The following is an 18,153-nucleotide window of genomic DNA, read 5'->3' on the forward strand; positions in this document are numbered from 1 at the left end:
TCATAACAAAGCATATCATTGTAGAACCTTTATTAAAAATAATAATAATAATAAATTAAGAACTCATCCCCCAAACCTTATCCCAAATGCCATATCATTACTGCAAGGTCTTAATCTCCTTCACATAAAGCAAGAATGAGCATCTGTGGTCAAAAAAAATCCATCTTTCTACAACTTAGTCTCAGGCTTTTTCCAACTTCTTGTTACCAATTACCATTGCAAAAAATTCTTAAGGCAAGGAACTCTCGAGAATGCGGTCAGAAATGTCATATGAACAAAGCAGTTGATTCTTTGTCATATCAGCTTCTTACTACTGTAAGTATACTTGTCAACCAGGGCACATTCCTCAAAAAATTTATACAAGGGTATATCAGGTTTAATGATGTAAGTAGGAATGAAGTTTTAAATCAGCAGAATACATTACATTGCTAAAAATATCCAAAGTCATATTTTCTTTCAACTACGAATTCTGATGTAAACATTTTCTTAACAAAAACCTCAATCTTGTATCAAGGTATTAGTCAAAATTATTTTCTAAGATGCAGAAAAGAGTTAAAGTAGAATGTAAACATTAAGTAAAGAACGTATCTCTCACACCTTATTATGCTGGATTTCTAGGCAAATCTCAGAGGCCAGCCCATCATGCCACACTTGCTTCTGAAACTGTGTATGCCTCGAACTCAAGTCTGAGACAGTGGTATAGTTCTAATCAGAGGATCACAGAAACTCTTGGAAAAAGCCATTAAAATCAATGGAAATATCTTCACGTAACCCTCAACTCACCAGTAACAATGCTGGCCAGATACAGCCGTAAGAATTTCTCTTCTGCTGAATTTTGTTCTGAAGATAAACAGTTAAACGTTAGTCCCTTTTTACTCTTCCACCACACAAAATTGTGCAAGTCTGCAAAAGACCGTATGAAGCATTTTAAAATTTCCAATTCACCCTCCCTCTTTCCCCAGGGTTGCTACATCTTAAATTCTAAACTGAATGCTTTGAATTCTAAAGCAGATAAAGTTCAGTGTGTTGCTCACTTTAAGAAAGCACGGTGCGGCAAGGTCACTTCTTTCTCCCATTAAATACACATAGAAATTTACACAGCAAGTACCTGCCCATATTTATTTTTTAAGCAAACTTTCCTGTTGACAGATGCATTTTATGGAAGAAAAAAAAAAAGAAAAGAAAAGAAAGTGTAAGCTTTTATAGGCAAGATGCTGTACTTATATGAAAACTGCACTGCATGAATCAGCAGACAAAGAACTACTCACTGAAGTTTGTTTCATTGGGAATAACATGCTTCTCTACTATATACAAGAACAATACATTTGGTCTCTATTTGGATTTGGTGGTCTTTTTAGTATTTTTTTTCTTCCTCCTAAAGGCTGAACTCAAACTTTTGGTTGATAGGGCAAGAATGCTGCAATTAGTTATCTGATTTACACTAAACAGAGGCTGGTTTGATAGCAACTGTTTAAAGATAGGAAGTCTGTGCTGAAAGATTTCATTTTTACCAAGGCACCGGTAAAAATGAAAATGGAAAAAACCCTTACCTCTGAAGGACAAATACATGTTTTACACACAGACACACAAATACGTACGCAGCTCAGGCTGCGGCGGGCAGAGCTATTTTAACCGCCTACTTTGAACGAATCTTTGCTGCCTCCTGCCTGAGAGGCCCGCATGCAGCCAAAGCTTCCCTGCAGGAGCTTCGTCTTCCTTTTCTTTCCAGAGACACAAACCCGAGGTGCTGCCTGAAGCGTGGTGCACAGCAGCTGCTCTGGCCCATGCGTGGGAAGGGTCACTCTGCACGCTTCTCGCTTGGTCCGCGATGCGCTGAGCATGCACGCCACCAAAGCCACCGCACCAGAAGCATCGTGCCCTGCGAGTATTAACTTCCTAATCACCTCCCCGTTATTTTCTCCACTATACACACATCTTTTTTTTTTTTTTCTTCCCCTTAAATTTTCTCAAGGTTAGGACGCTGCACCGCAGTGAGTATCTCAGCCTCTGCACAAGCACCCCTTGCCGGCTGCAGTCAACTCAATCACCTAAATAAATATTCGTCCTGGCATTTACAGCTTTCCCTTTCCCCCCCTGCCCAAAAGGACTGTACTTTACCCGTACAGAAGTTCCCCAGCGTGGCGGGATCACAGCCGTCCACCAGGCAGGGCAAGCTGCCCTCCATCCCCAGCCCGCAGCCACCCCGGGGGGCTCAACGCAGCCCCTCTGCCCGAAGCCTCAGCCAGAGGCTGAAGAGGGTGGGATAGGGACAAAAATCCCAGGCTGCCGCAGGGAGTGGCTAGCCCTCAGACGTCAGAAATACACCAATAAAGGCACTTACGAGGCGCATGCAGCACAGAAATACTTCACAGCGCGCTGGCTATCCATCAGTGATCCCAGCGTTACGACTGCATTGCCTTTTTTTTTAATTATTATTTTTTTATTTTCCTTAAGGGAAGCAGAATTCACCAGCTGCTCATCGACCTGCTTCAGAGTCGGAAAATGAGCATTGTTTATACACACACAAGATCCTGCACCACTTCCATTTAAAACCAAAACAATTAGGCTGTCACACGGGCACCCTGCCATGCCTCTTTCAGATGGGACTGCAACGCAATGTATTCACGGCAAACATTAAATACAGCTTTAATGCTGTGATGTTAACTAGGAAAAGCCAACAGCAGTATATTTGCCCTCAGTCTGAACATTAAGAACCACCACAAATAGCTAATGAAAAGGATTTCTGTAACGGATCAATTAAAATAAACTATTATTGTTCCACAGCATGTCTGTGTGTGTGTTGGAGAGGACAGACCCAATGGCAGTCACAGTGCAATGTGAAATGAAAAGTTCACACGGAGGGGAGGGCAAAGGGGCGGTTGTTTATTTAGTATTATATTTGAATATTTTTCCTATGACATCTTTCAAGGCGAAAAAGCAATGACATCACTGGCAATATACTTGCATTCATTTCATTAAAATGAAGCAAAATGCTGTGGTTTAAGAGCAGCAGCTTTGCAAAGCCGCCACTCTGTTATGCAGAAAAGACCTCGTATTACAAATGCATTACAATCTATTTAGTATGATCGTGATTTTGTCTGTCTTGCAAGATGAAGCACAGCCAGATGAGAACTAATGAATGCAACATGTGTTCATTCTTTTGGTAGCCGTGCCTGAAGCCAGTTGGCAGAATGAACACAGCAAGATAAATGTCAAAACAAAGCTATTCGTGAATATGTATTGCATAGATTTTGCCTCATCTCTCTATCATGCTTCAAATAGTTTATTTTCAAACTTTGCAGGCATATTAAATACCTCTGGGTTAAAGTTTTGATTTCCAGACAACAGCAGGATAGTCAAAAAATACACAGGGGAAGTCCATGTCTCCATTCAAAAACAAGGAGGGGCAGCACTTTTTTCCACCCCCACAAATGAACAGTTGATAAGAAGGCTCACAAAAACACATATAGTTGAGACAGCACGCTAAGGTTTTATGTTGTTGTTGTTGTTTTTTTGTTTTTTTTTTTTTTTTTTTTTTTTTGTTTTTCCAGAATTATCTATCTACATTATTTTAGTAGTATCTTTGTTTTTCAGCAGCTCCTGATACACTAGAGAAACTGACCTCTGCAGTGATTTAAAAAACAAATAAAACAAAACACACACACACAAAACAACCAGAAGGACAGTCAGCTGAACCCAGCTCTGCTATATTATGCAAGACGGACAACTAATGTGATTAATAATCGTAATAAAAAGAGCCTAAGAAGCTGAATGGTGGAAAGTGATAAAGGGTAAAGGGCAAGGGCACAATTAAGGAAACAACCCTAACTAAGCCAAGGGCCTCAACACGCAGCTGCAGCACGAGGATTGACCAAGAACCCATGCTTTCAACTTGCCCCAGACACTGGGTTGCATCACATCATTAGATGAAACAATCCTCATTGCAAGATGAAACACTGAATCTCATCTTGTGTGGGCTGGACGGACGAAATAGCTTAACATGCACAGACATACATTTTGGTATCACTTAAAACTTATCATCCTTCATAATACAGTTATGGTGCCCAGAAAGAAATTGTGGGTAAAATTCCTTCGCTATGCCAAAGAGATGTTGTGTGTGCTAATAAGAATGGTGAGGAAAGCAAAAGGAGCTTGATTTGCCATTTTAAATGGTCTTCAGTGATCCAAAGAATGACCAAACACATACAATGGCAGGAAGTGTTCAACCAAACAGAGTTCTAACTAAAAAATTTTTGTACAACTCATTTTGAGAATAAACATGTTGTATAAAAAAGGTTAGGATCTCCTACTGTACCAAAAGGATATGAACTGATATTTCCAGAGGTACCAGACCCAGACTTTCAGCTCTAAAAAGTATGGATTTCCTCAATATAAGAAAGCAGAAAAAAAAACAACCATCTGCATTATGGCATTAAGCTCTGAAGAACAGCTTCAGGATGATGACCTGAAGACCCACATTTGAAATTAGATAGTTTTCAGACAGCTCACTGTATACTTGCTCACCCTGGCAATGAGCAGAAGTCTCATCCCACCCATCATCTATTCCACCCCCATCTGAGGACCTGGGACACGATTCCTTGATTTGCCTTTAAGTTTCTAATGAAAAACTGAACTCATTAGGATTTTTCATTCTCCTAGCTCTGGCCCATACCTGCCCTTCTAAGCCATCTCCCTGTTTTGCAGCCCTGCTATCTTCAACAGCTATCTTCCTCTGACCTTTTCAGGTTGAAACACCATCTCAGGCTTCTCTTCTTTCCCAATATTTACCATGGGGGGGGGGGGGGGGGGGAGATAAGGAGGTAAAATACTCCTATGAAGTATTGTAGATAAGTACAAAAGACAATACAAGTACATAAAATGTGACACAGACTAAAACAAAACACACACGAAGCAGGCAAATAACCTTTGCCCAGAAAAAAAAAATCTCTCCACATCTTAGCAGTGCAAAATACAATGTTACGCCATGAAAAAGAAAAAACACTCTTCAACTGATCATCATAAAGCAAGTTAAAAGACCAGGAACAGAGCCAAGGGCTTTATACAAGCATGGCTTGTTTCTTGTTTTTGTTTTGGGGGGTTGTGGGTCTTTTTTTTTTCTTTTTTTCTGTGTTTGTTTTTTTTTTTTTTCTCCCCCTTTCCCCATCCCCCCCCAAGATGGAGGTTTGGGGGAACATTACATATCTGATGAGAACAGTGGTTGTCTCCAAGACCGCAGCAGCATCAGTCAGATGATGAACGTGAGGAAAGAGCCACCTGAGACATTTTAGCTTTTCAAGCTCCCAAAACCACTCCATCCCTCAGTCTTTGGAGGCTGAGGCAAACAGCTCCTCTGGCTTTTACAGAGAGCCACAGTAAGTCATGAATGCTTCTGAGTCATCGCTTGGATGCAATGAGGAGGAAGAAGCAGGTCCCCTGCCACCCCCACCATTGCCTTTTGGTGACCCTGGCCCAGCTGAGGGCGCTAGGGGTACCCCCACCAAAACCACCGCACCCCAGCCACACAGGCTGCAGAAAGGATGCGTCCTTCCCAGGGCATCATTAATCTTCCTCTTTTGGCTTCTAGTGACTATCGAGTTTCCTTGGTAAGCGACCCTGCTACTGAGGAAATATCCGCTGTTGTGCAAAGTTTGGAAAAGCTTAAGTGTGTTTTCACAGAACCAGGATCTCTTCATGTCCAAACGCAGAAGACCATAGAAACCACAGCTGCTGCACAAGGCAAACATGTTGATTACATTATCTTCCCTCCAGCGGATTACTGGAAGCTCTCCGTACCTACCTTTCCTTAAAGAAAAAAAAAAAAAAAAAAAAAAACCAAACCTGTAGCTATAACTATGTCTAATCAATATAAACCAATCAAGTATACAGAGATTAATGATTAATTTAATGACTCTTTGAATTGCAAGATGGCAGCACCAGTTGATTCTATTTCTGCATATATATGAAACTAATCATGTTTCCAGTGAAAAACAATCCTTCAATTATTTTGCCTTTTTTTTTTTTTTCTTTTCTTCTGAAAAGAAACCACAACCATGTTTCAGTTGGCAATTGCCCTCACAGTGAAGAGGTAGCACCTTCCTACAGCTGGGTGCATCTCTGTTGCTGTGTTACCTCCACCCCAGCAAGAAGAGAACAGCAATTTCTTCACTAACAACACAATTCCTTTGAAGAAACAAACCCATCCAAACTAAACCACGAAGCCTCACCAGGCCAGATTTATGGCACATGGCACAGCGACCAGCACTGCAACAGCAGGGTGGCAGCACCTGCTGGAAAGAGCAGTGGGAGCTGCTCCTGTTCACAGCAGCTCTGCCTTCTGGTGACGGAAGGTGGCTGTGAAACAGCCACGCTTGTAAATCATGCTTCATTGCCTCGTCATTGCCAGACAAGTGGAGTCCCAGCATGAGCAGCGCCAGGACAGGGTGTGTAGACAGTACATAACCGCAGCACACGCAGGTTCCAGTCCTACGCCGAGCTATGGAGGTTTTACCTACAATAAGCTAAAATACAGAAAACAACAGAAACAACACATCTATATTTGATCTTTAGAAGCCATCCTGAAGCCGTCCTCCAGAGCCGAACCATACCAGTGACCATGCAGTCAATGACCTTGGGAAATTCAAATGTGAATATATATATTATTTTCTCTCTTTTCTACCAAAATCTCACCTAACTTAAATAAATAAAACAAATAACATTTCCTCCAAATGCAGAGCAACCACCTGAATGTCTGTTTCTGCCGGGTGGTTTTGCAGCTGCATCAGCAGCCCACTGCTGTTTGTCACAGCCCTGCTGAGGTGGCAGTACACTGGCACGAGAGTGGGAAGGGTGGCAGTGCTGGAGGCTGGTATTTCACCAAACATAACATCAAACCACAGCTGTAGCATGCCTTCCGCTGCCTGATAGCAGCAGTTGCAAAGCAGACTGCTTGCAGCTGCTTTCCTGCCTACCCATCAAAAGCAGTACGGAAACAGCCAACAAACAAGATGAAAATGTATTAAATCTAAAACACAGCCAGGAAAAGGTTTCTCCAGTGAATTTTATTTGGGGCACATGTTCCAGACCACAGCTGTTGCCTATTCTACACAGTGGCCCGTGAAAACGTGCAACTCTGCCCCCTGGGAAAGGGAGGAGCCTGAGCAGCAGCATCCCTGCTAGGAGCAGCCTGTATTTTTGAGGGTCCACGGCAATTTCACCTCTGGTCCAATTTTGAACATAGAAATTTTGTATAAATTATATTTTCAAAGATAGTGGTAAACCATTCAACATTATTAAACATGTAGCATTACCATTTTCTGAAAGCAATAAGCAAAACTTTGTTTTTTATTGAAGACAACTAACTGGTAAGTCTTAGTCATACGAAGTCCAGGCTGTGGACTAGCTGTGGTGAAGTGCCTAACTGACAAGCCATTCAGGTCATGTCTACAAAAAGAGAAGGGAGAGAACAACTGCAAAAATGTTTTCTGACAAAGCCCTTTCAAAATAGAGTTCTTAATTCTAAAGATATTACCATGTTTAAGAGTTGTGTATTCTTTCAAATAGAGTAAATGCCACTCTTGCCTATCAAAACATCTCCAGATGTTGGCTGCTTCCACCAACACATTGCCACAACGTTATTTTTGCTATTTTTAAAAGTCATTCTAAACTACATTCAGCACATTTTTTTTAAACTAGTCCACTATTTATGACAAAGAGATTCTAATTTATTATCCGCTTTGAAATGCTGAGGAAGCGGAAGAGCCATTATGAAAGCAACACTAATGAAAAAGGGCAATCCTGGCCACAGCATTAATGCTCATTAAGGATGTCCAGCACGAGATCTGCTGATGCAGCCAGTGCTCGCACGGCTGGCTGCCTGGCCCAGCAGTTGTGCCAGTGTGGAGCAATCCCCGTTGTGCATGGAAACTGATGGTGGAGAGGGACTGAAAGTCATCCCAGAGATTGGCTCAGACGTAACCACCCGCCTCAGTATAGTGAGTAAATGAGGGAGAAAAGACACAGATAGTATCCTGGCTTCACCCCGATAGCTTGGAACGCCTTTCGGCTGCTAGACTCCTACGAACACCACCAGGACCCAAGCATCCCACCTGAGGGGTGGGGTGATTGCCTGTATTTGGGACTGCACTGCACGAACACAGTATCTCCTATTTAAATATTACTTTGTACAGGCAAATGCGATGTAGGTGTCAGACCGTCAGCTATTACAACACCTCAGAGCTTGACCTTATCAGAATATCATTTACAGCCACACAGTTTTGACATATTACATACAACAGCTGTACAGTCCATAAATTAATTACTCTTCTGATGGCACAGACTATCAAATGAAGTGGTTCAAAGGGAATCTGAAGGGACAGTTTCGTATCTGTGTCATTCCTTCAAGTCTACTTGTCAGAGTATTTTGTACTCTCAATAAAATGGGTCATAATAGTAAACACCATAGTCTGTTTACATATATAGGATTGAAATATTGTGAAATCCTAATAAGACAGGACTTACAACCTATGCTGTTGGAAGAACGTAATAGATATCATACATATCAAAAAACAAAGATGGAACTTTTGGAACTTTTTACTTCTGTTGTTTTTCAGTTTTGTTCTCAGTATCATATTTCATGTTCACTTTAAAACTTGGTGAACATAACACGGAAGACTGTCTGAAGCAGATCATAGGGAGAGAAAAATGACCACTAAGAACAAGCCATGCTATTTCCATGAATTATTTGGTACAGAATTGTCATTAAAAGGAACTAGTGTGGTTTAAGCACAACCAAAGAGGTCAAGGAGACCTTCGAAACAAATCAAAAAACTAAATATGCCACAGTAGAAATCATGTTTACTTGAAAGTTTGAATGACATTACTGAAATGAAATTAGATATTGATTTCTGATTTATTCTTACAGCAGGAATGTTAATGTTACTAAAAACTGACACAACTGATACCTTTGCCAGTGTCTCTGGAGAAGGAAAGAAAAAAAAAAAAGGGATAACCAGAAAACAACAAGCAACTTACCACTGTAATTAGTTGTTTGACAGGTCAAGACTGAGGTCAACTTTTTAATACAAAAATATACTTTGATATTGCCAGAAAAAAAAAATAAATTTATACATCAAGAAAAATAACTTCTTCCTCTGCACCATCAATCCTGTTAGAACAGTTAAAGGTCAAAGCAAGAACAAAAAAGCTAATTAGAGGAAGAAAAACAGAAAATGTTTTGGTGTGCAGTGACAAAGGTCTAACCAAACTGAGGGATAAAACAGCTGTGGTGTACTCTGGACAAGGACATACCATGCCATGGGGCCAAAAAAAAAAAAAAAAAAAAAACAAAAAACACTACATAGCAAAATAGGGGCAAAAAAAACCTACCACCACCAAACAAAACAAAACAAAAACACAGTGAAATGGAGGAGGTCCTTGGTAACATTAAGAAATATTAAGAAATATAGTTGTATTTTTCAAGAATCCAGCTTACTACTAAAGCTTCAGAGACCTACCAAAGTTCAGAAGTGACAGGAATTTGATGGTATCAGATTACATAAGATCCATTTTCATACACAGCAAAACCATCAGCCCAGGAGGTGATGTTGGAGGCAGCAGTATATGGTCAAGTTCACTGTGCCCTTTTCTTTTCCAACCAGAAGCCTCTGTATTCCAGATCCACCTAGCCATCTTTGAGTGTTTAGTGCTGGAAAACAAGAGTACAATCCAAAACATACTGAAGCCAATAGGGACATATTGACTGGAGCAGAAATTTAATCCAGCCTCAGATGAAGAGTTTATTCATCTGTTCTTTGAGAAGGATGAAAGTCTATGTTCTAAGTGGATAAAATACCAGAGATTATGGGACCAAATTAAAAACAACTTCTTCCCTAGCAGAGAAAATGAAACCACTGACTGCTATAAACTCTGAAGGGCACAGGATAAGCAACAAAATTTGCCCTGTCATTAGCAACACACAGGAACTAAATTTGTATTTTCTTAATTTTAAAATATTTTCTAAATACAAGTGGATATTCCCAATCCATGCAGCCAGTAGACTTCGTGTAGACAGCTGCACACTTACATATGTGCAGGCTTACATGATCAAGACTAATGAGAGAATAATTTCACCACAAGATTTTTAGACAAACTATTTAATTTTTTCTTTATGCTAGTCTCTGGGGCTTGTGTTTGTGTGCTTATTTTTAAGCACCAAGTGCTATCCTACAAAAAACTTGAGAATATTGTTTAGTTTTGAATTATACATTCCCTATGAAATGGACTGTAAACACTTTTTTTTCTTATCAGCTTGCAAGATGATGAAAGCACTCCATAAAGCTTTGGAGAATCAAAGGACAGGACCTGGCTATATGGCTTTTAAATTATGGACATTGTAAGGCATTGTTATATTTATAGTCTATGTTTTTCCTTAGTATTCCAAAACTTCTGAAGTCAGTGAGATGACCTCAAGACAGTCTTCATACACGAAAGATGTACCAAACCTAGTAAAGTGCTCTGAATTAGTTACCAAAACCAAGATGTTTGGATATTTGTTTTTAAAAGCATATATACCATAGGTTCCATTTGACCATCAAAATACTCAGTCCAAGGCACCCCAAAGTTCCCACGTTCTTCCTTTTTCTAATCCTCAGCCAAAACAATTCCATTGTTGTGTTTTCTTTTTTGTCCTTTTTTTTTGTTGTTGTTGTTTTGTGTGTTTTTGTGTGTGTGTGTGTGTGTATGTTTTGTTTTGTTACATTTTTAAGTCCACTCCACAGCTTCTGAAGTTTGCCAAAACAAAACTTTAGAAGACAAAGTGTATCAGCCATTTATTTTACAATGAGTTTGAAATCAACACAGTAGCTTGCAGTACAGTGAGCAATGGACAATGCTGTATCTTCAGTACAAGTTTTATTTGGTAGAAGTGCTTTGCCTCATATCTCTATAAACAGAAAGACTAAGCTATTTCCTTCAACCAGCGCTAGAGAGTTACTAAAATAAGATAGTACGCCTGTAGCAAAATCTACTTGAAAGCAACAGACCTGTGATACTAGACATTTTGACAGGCGTAATAGTTCTCCATTGGCTGTACTTACAGCTTAAATATGTCTTTTCTATTTTCAGCATAAGTGAAGGCTACTACTGGAAAGCACACACTACCAAATTATACTGCAGGACACCAGAAGGAAAGGAGTGATATTAGGTAACAGTAAGAAGACGGACTGAAATATCAAGGAAAGAAAAATTCAGACCTTTTTTCTGAAGTCTTCTTTTGTGTTTTATGTTTCTACAGGCATCATTTGAGGTTGCATTCAGGTTGCTTCAAATTTATTGCCTTGTAAACTAAGAGTCATCATCCAATCAAATATCTAGTTTGTCACTTCTGTCAAATTGCCTAGATTCTGCCACCTCATAGGAAAATAAAGTGCAAAGTTACATGATGTTAATCATTAATAAATCATTTGTTGCCAGTCACTCGAGCAGTACTTGAATAGCTAAGATATTTACATTTTAAACAAATATATCTGTATCTCAAAAATAATCCTTAATATAACTGCTTTGCTTTTCTCCCACCACCACAATACAACTCCTTGTTGTCTTTGGCCCTGCGAGGTGGCTCACAGTGAAGACCAGCCCCTTCAACACAAACTCAGGAGACAGCAGATGTTGATCACAAATGATGACACCTAATATCTTTAAAGATTTTCTGAACAGAGGACTTACAACAGATTTTATTTCAGTGTCCTGACAAAATTCCAATCACTTTTTTTTTTCTTCTTCACCAAAGGAGAATTTTATTAAATAACGCATTTAAGAGGTAATTAGGCAACTGATTTTAACTATTTCATCACTATCAAGTGGTCAGGGTTTGCTCTCATGGAAGCCAATTGCAGGTTTTAAAGCATACGTGCAATCAGATGAAATCAGTTTGATCTTACAGCATTCTTCAAGAGCCATGAAGGATACAAGTGTTGGAAGGAGGTGGAGAGAAGTAGAGAGAAGGATTAAATTAAACAACAGTTTGTAGGAAGTATCTTGCTGTTTTTTTTTTTTTGTCTCCACTGATGAAATCAGGTCTATGGCATTAAAACCGATGTGAGAAAACAAAACACAGCTAATTTGCATTGTCTCCTTCCTTTTCTCATTTAAAAATCAATTGCTATGTCCTTCAGCAGCAGATGCGTTAGAAGGAAAATAGAGCAAAACCAATAAGCTGAATTTGCATCCTGATCCTAATCACCAGCTCCGAGAGCCACACAAACTCGTCTGTTGCTACAGCGGACAAGGAGACCTCTCACCAAGGTGAACGAAAGCAGCACCTTGTGCTGCTCACCTCTCTGCCCCACGTGTAGGTGGGTATACACATGGTGCAGAGCAACTTGATGCAGTCATGACAGAGCACAGTGCCCACCCTCCCACAGAGAGCAGGGAGCCAGGCACTGCCTGTGGGATCGAGCCCAGCCATCCCCGAAACGCTCCCGGTAATGCTTCCAGAGGTCTGCTTACAAAGTGCCACCCTTCAGTAAAAAGATTAGAGTGGAAATAGCCCACACTTGCCATGAAGCTCTTTAGTTGGGGTTTGGTTTGGGTCACTGGCAAATTAGCAGTTTAAACTAGATTCACTGTTGGCAGATTTGATTTGGTAGGAAGGACTAAGCCTGGGCGGAAGGGGGACACAGCACTTCACACAGCCTGCCTCTTGAGCAAAGCAGTGGACAGACCAGAAGTCAGCGAAACACTCCAGCTGAAGGAACAGGGAGCAGAGACTTACCTCAAGGCTATTAGTTTACTCTGCTGTCATTTAACATTGTACAGCAATTCCTACAAGATTTTAAAATAAGGCATTCTCACAGATACAAGATATAAAAATAACATTTTAGTAAAACTGCAGCTAAGCAATATTTGGACAACATGCTACCATAAATATTATATGACACTATTACTCCTTCTTTTATAGCGTTATGTTCCCAGTGATTGATTCTCAGGGCTACTTCTGTAAAAAGAATAGCTATTAATATTATTCCATCAGAGTTTTAAAATAGTTGTTTTTTCAAATTATTTGAGTATTCTATAGTTCCCACATTTGTTTTGCTAGAAAGGGAAGTTTTTAATAAATTCATAAAGATGGCATAAATAAAATTATGCTGGCTTAATTTCTTAGTTTCTTAGATAAAAATGTTTTATGGTATCGTAGGGTCAGTAGAAGTTTTTAGGGTCAGTAAAAGTTTTACTGATGTGCTTCTTCAACAGATAATTTCACTGATGGCTATTAAAGCACTAGGTGGGTCTACCTGTGAAAATTATTTCGTATTAAATAGTAGTACATTGAGTTCTGTCATTTTTTTCTCCTAGGAAAATGTAAACCTGAAAATTGGTCCACTGCAGTTCATTCATTACCAAAGTCTGAAATACTATTTAACTACCAGAGACATTTTCCTTACAGTAAAAAATGTCACTAATTTGTCATTTATATATTAGCTCCATCTTAAAAATTGAGATGGTATAATTGAAGTCTAAAAAAAAATAGAGATCTTTGTAGTTAATAATAGAGAGTCATCTTTTCCCACGTAGGCTGCTGCCCCAGTACTGTTGTAGATATGATCCCTCATGTTATGGAGTAAAGTGAACTAACTCCAGAAGCAAGGCATTCCCTTTTTCAGTTTATTATATTGGGTTCCTTCCCAATGAATATTGGGTTCCTTCCCAATGATCTTCGCAATGCAGCACTGTCCGACACAAAACATGAGTGTCCTGAAGGTGCTCTGCTGCCTAAACAACACACAGAGCAGTTCAGGTCCACCTGAACTGGACACAACTGACAATAAACATTGATGCATCCACTACTCTGGGTTTGCTTTTGAAATGTTCCCATGAAAAATAGGGAACATTTCCAGAAAATAGGGATTTATGTGAGGGGAGGAGTGCTAGCTTCCTATCAGGGCAGTGGAGTTCCTTCTACAATTGCAAACATATTTCTCAAGGTACAGGAGAGCCAAACTGGAAAGAAGCTCCACATAGGTCAGCTGGATACAGACACTAGATAGCAGGCTCTGTTCAACAAGATAGCAGCTTGAACAGAACAACTATAAACAGTGTCAGTTTAAATTAAATACATTTGTTTAAGCCATATGTTATATGACAGGTATCAGCCGCATCCAAGAATGTAAAATTTATGAAGCGGATGTTAAATATAAAGCCATCCTAAAAACATTCAACTAGTGGGAGGGGGACCATATTTTCTGGTCATCTTTTGTTTGTTAAATCAGAATTCTTCTCAGTTCTGCCCTAACCACCCCTTAACACTGCACCCCTGAGCTGTACTATTTTCATGCTTTCTGCCTTTGCAACTCTGAGGGCTGCTAACTTCCTGTTTTTATTAAATGAACACAGAAATCCTCTTAACCATGATTTGCAGCTTCACTAAGAGTGGCTTTAGGGAAAACCAAACTCATGAAGCATTCACCATACAGCCATTTCCCTCAGCAATACAGCTGACAATGTTGTAGAAAATAAAATAATAACAAAGCGCTATGCAAGGTCTCCCCTAGCAAGAGGCTGGCTGGAGCTTTGGCACTGAATGCACAGCTCTTGTTAAAGGTCACTGTAGTTTGGCGTTTCAGAACGCTTAGTTTAACATTCACAACAAAATGAACAAAGCGCCTTATTTTTATGGCTCATATTGATTGTTCCAACGCACGCTGATCCTATCTTCTACAAACACAGCCAGGATTTAATTGCACTGGAGCATTAAGCAGACAGCCTTTAAAAACTCTCTTCCACTAAACCTGAGCACCTGTTTGAGCTGCAACTGACTGCATCAGAAAGGACCGCAGCAGGTGCTACGCTGCAAAACAACCTGTATTCCTATATGTGGGAAGAAACATTCACAAAGTAATTTCAAAACACGTAACTGAGAAGGAAGAATTAGGAGTTTGCCTTTTTAACCTTCCCATAGATGAACACAATTCCAGCTTCCTAAAAAAATAACCATATTCCCATTTCTAGGTATTGCTACATTATTCCTAGCACAGCTAGTAGGGGCTGCGTATTAACAGCGACACATCTAAATAAATTATCAGTGCAAAATTCCAAGTGTCAGCTAAAGCTGACAAAAATGTGTGCATATATATATTTACTTCTATCCATTCTTCTAGATGTATGCCAAAATTTTGTGCCTGTTAAGACCTTAGTTCTTCTTGGATCACGAAAACAAAGCAGTAAAGCATATCAATGAAAACAAGCTCGTCATTTTCCATACTGAGGAAGCAGTCAAATTTCCAGTCCCCTGTAAATTCCAAAGAGGTAATTTATTTGGCATGCCCAATAATGCAGAGGTACAAAATAGCATTCCAGACACCTCAAGCAAAGACCAAAGCACAAGCCACATGTGCCTGGACCACCCCACACCAAACCCTCTCCTACCGGCAGGCAGGATTTCTCCACGTTAGCTGACATTTTGTTCCCCAAACAACACCAAGCCTTGCACTGAGCAAGGCCCTTCCTGAGGCAAACCACTCGGCTGCAACGCTTTTCCAGTGAATATGAGACAAGAACTGCTTCCAGCTCTGTGACAGACGTGACACACACCAGCCCCGCAGCCTCTCCGAAGCAATGATGAGTACCGGAGAGCACCACAGAAAGAGACGCTGTGAACTCCCAGCAGTGCCTGCACAAAGGGTTTGGCTCAATTTCTTAACTCCTCCAAGGGAATCGCCTGTAAATAATGGCACTAAAGCTGCCTGCTGCTCTTTATCGACATGCACAGAAGTTGCCACTCCACAGGTGTGGGAACAAAGTGGAAAATGGGTATGTTCAACACTATGCACCAAAAAGGAAATAATACACACTGTACATTAGCAGGAAGGGACAAGAGAGGGACAACCAATCCCTTTATTTTCTTTAAATATTTGCTTTTATCCTACTGTTTTAGGGTTTTTGTTGCTGCTGGTGGTATTTGTTTGTTTTTGTGGTGGTGGGTTCTTTTGTGTTCTTTTGTTTGGATGTTTTTTGCATATTTGTTTATTTGTTTCAGTACAGTGGACAAGCAAGTAACGTAAACCAGGCACGTGGAAAATGACTGACACCAACACTGAGCAACTAACCACACCAGGTCCATATTACCTTAAGCCACCACAGCTCCAAAGCCACTTAAGCCCAAATTTATTTTAAAAGTTTGCAATTTCAATTTGCAGATATATTTATATTCATATATATGTCTATATATATGAATATATATATATATTCATATATATATATATATGTATATATATATGAATATAAATGTGTGTATGTGTGTACATATGCATGCATCTGCAACCTAAAAAAACAGGTAGCCATCTGGTCACTCAAAGCAGCTCTCAGGATGCATAAAGAACAAGGCCAGCACCAAGGTAGTGCATCTGTACAATGATCATAAAAGAGAGGAAGGAAGTACTGCATAAGTGAGAACACAGAATGCTAATAGGTGAGTCACTTCTGGATTCAGTAGTTTTGAGACCCCTTTTGGATATGAGCCATTGGTCAAGGGGAGATTACACTCACATCTCTATAGAACTCTAGAAAGAGTAACAGATCTTGACTCACCCTCCTCCTTCTGAGTCACTAGGCATCCTTTCCTTTATTTGATGGCACTAATTAAAACCATGCTCACCTGTTCAGAGAGTAGCAACAATATGCCTAGGGCTACTTGACTAAATGTCTACAGAGAAGAATCAAGCCTGGAATTGCCTATCATATCAGCACAGAGAGTACTAGTCAAAACTCTCAACTGTGGACAAGACTAAACATTTTCCACTTAGAAAATAATTTGAGAAGTATTATTGCACATGGTACAAAGATAAATTACAGACTATTAGAACATGTTGTCAGGCAGATTGTGTCCCACTTCCTTTTCCTCCTCATCCAACACTGAACATAAATCACAACTAGTTATTTCAAATATAATCAAACCCTGCCTGACATTGAGACTTGCTGATGCCTTCACTCTGCCCATCTCTCTTCACCATTAACTTGGAGGAAAATTTAAAAAAAAAAAAAAAAAAATACAAAACACAACAATTGCATCCCCCAAACACACAAGCAAAGCAACAAAAAAAGCCACACTAACGAGAAAAAAAAAAAAAAAAAAAAAAAGCCAGTATGCATACATAAGGGGCTGGCAACTCTACAGTGAGAGGAGCATTCGGAAACGGTATACCAACTTCCAGACTTCTTATAACATGCACGAGTTTTAACCTTTCCATGATTATACATTTTCACAGCAGGTTAACATCTACCATCTCACTTTTAGAAAAAGAAGCCACTAACAATTGCATATGCAGCACATGCACTGCCAAGCATATGCATTACTGAGTGCAGGGAATTAGAACAGTCTGAGTCAGTTACTGGTGTGATTAGACATTTTATACACATCGTTCTGTTCCTAAGCCTTCTCATCTCCTAGAATTACAATTACTGGTATAGGGACCACATCTGGAAAAAGAACTGTATAACTTGTTTTTAGACAACCACATTTCTTGTATGGTGGCTAAAAATCTTCCAGAATTTCTCCTATAAACATATTTCCAGTAATTTCAGCTCTCCCACACAGTCTTTGCTCCTATAGCAATAGTTTTCTGCAGAAAAGTATGATTATTTTTTTTAAATAACTCAGACACGCATTTCTCTTGCATGATGAATAGTTTTCCATATTAAGATGACAACACTAGCACTGAAGCGTCCTATCACAGCAGGCAATTAAGAAAGAGATTCAAATGAAAAAAAGTGTTAGTATCGCAAAAGACTAGCTGTTGCCACATCACAAAATACAAATAGATCAAGAGAAAGATAACATTTGATAGGTAGACAATACAAAGGCTAAAATTGCCAGGTGGGATGGTCAGTGAGGGAGAAGGAAAATAAAGGAAGAGAAGTACTAGCACGCACAAATCTTAATCAGTGAATTCATCCATCCACCAAAACCACCTAGTACAGAAAGACTCAGCAATTGACCGTATCTGTGAGTTTAAGAGCTCAACTTCCTCTATTTCACTGCCAAGGAGGGCTGAGCCTGGCCACATAATGCAGAACCCAGCTGGGTGACATTGACTGCGCACACCAACAGCAACCTGGGTGCAGGCAGCGAAGGTTGCAAGCTGAAACAAAACCATATACCAA

General features: G+C 39.8%; 1 protein-coding gene across 5 annotated transcripts in view; it reads right to left on the reverse strand.

Moving 5' to 3' along the window:
• Positions 1-18,153, reverse strand: part of EML4 (EMAP like 4) — a 159,736-nt gene that overhangs the window by 90,499 nt on the left and 51,084 nt on the right. For 3 of the 5 annotated variants that reach the window (XM_082756777.1, XM_082756778.1, XM_082756776.1), the window contains exon 1: positions 2,119-2,211. The exons of the other annotated variants lie outside the window; for them this stretch is intronic. In XM_082756777.1, the coding sequence (XP_082612903.1) occupies positions 2,119-2,185 (67 nt within the window). In that variant the 5' untranslated portion in view covers positions 2,186-2,211. Of the gene's footprint in view, positions 1-2,118; positions 2,212-18,153 lie in introns of those variants that run through there. 5 annotated transcript variants of the gene reach the window in all.

Source organism: Aythya marila (genome assembly GCF_965140915.1).
Source record: "Aythya marila genome assembly, chromosome: 3".
Lineage (NCBI taxonomy): Eukaryota > Metazoa > Chordata > Aves > Anseriformes > Anatidae > Aythya > Aythya marila.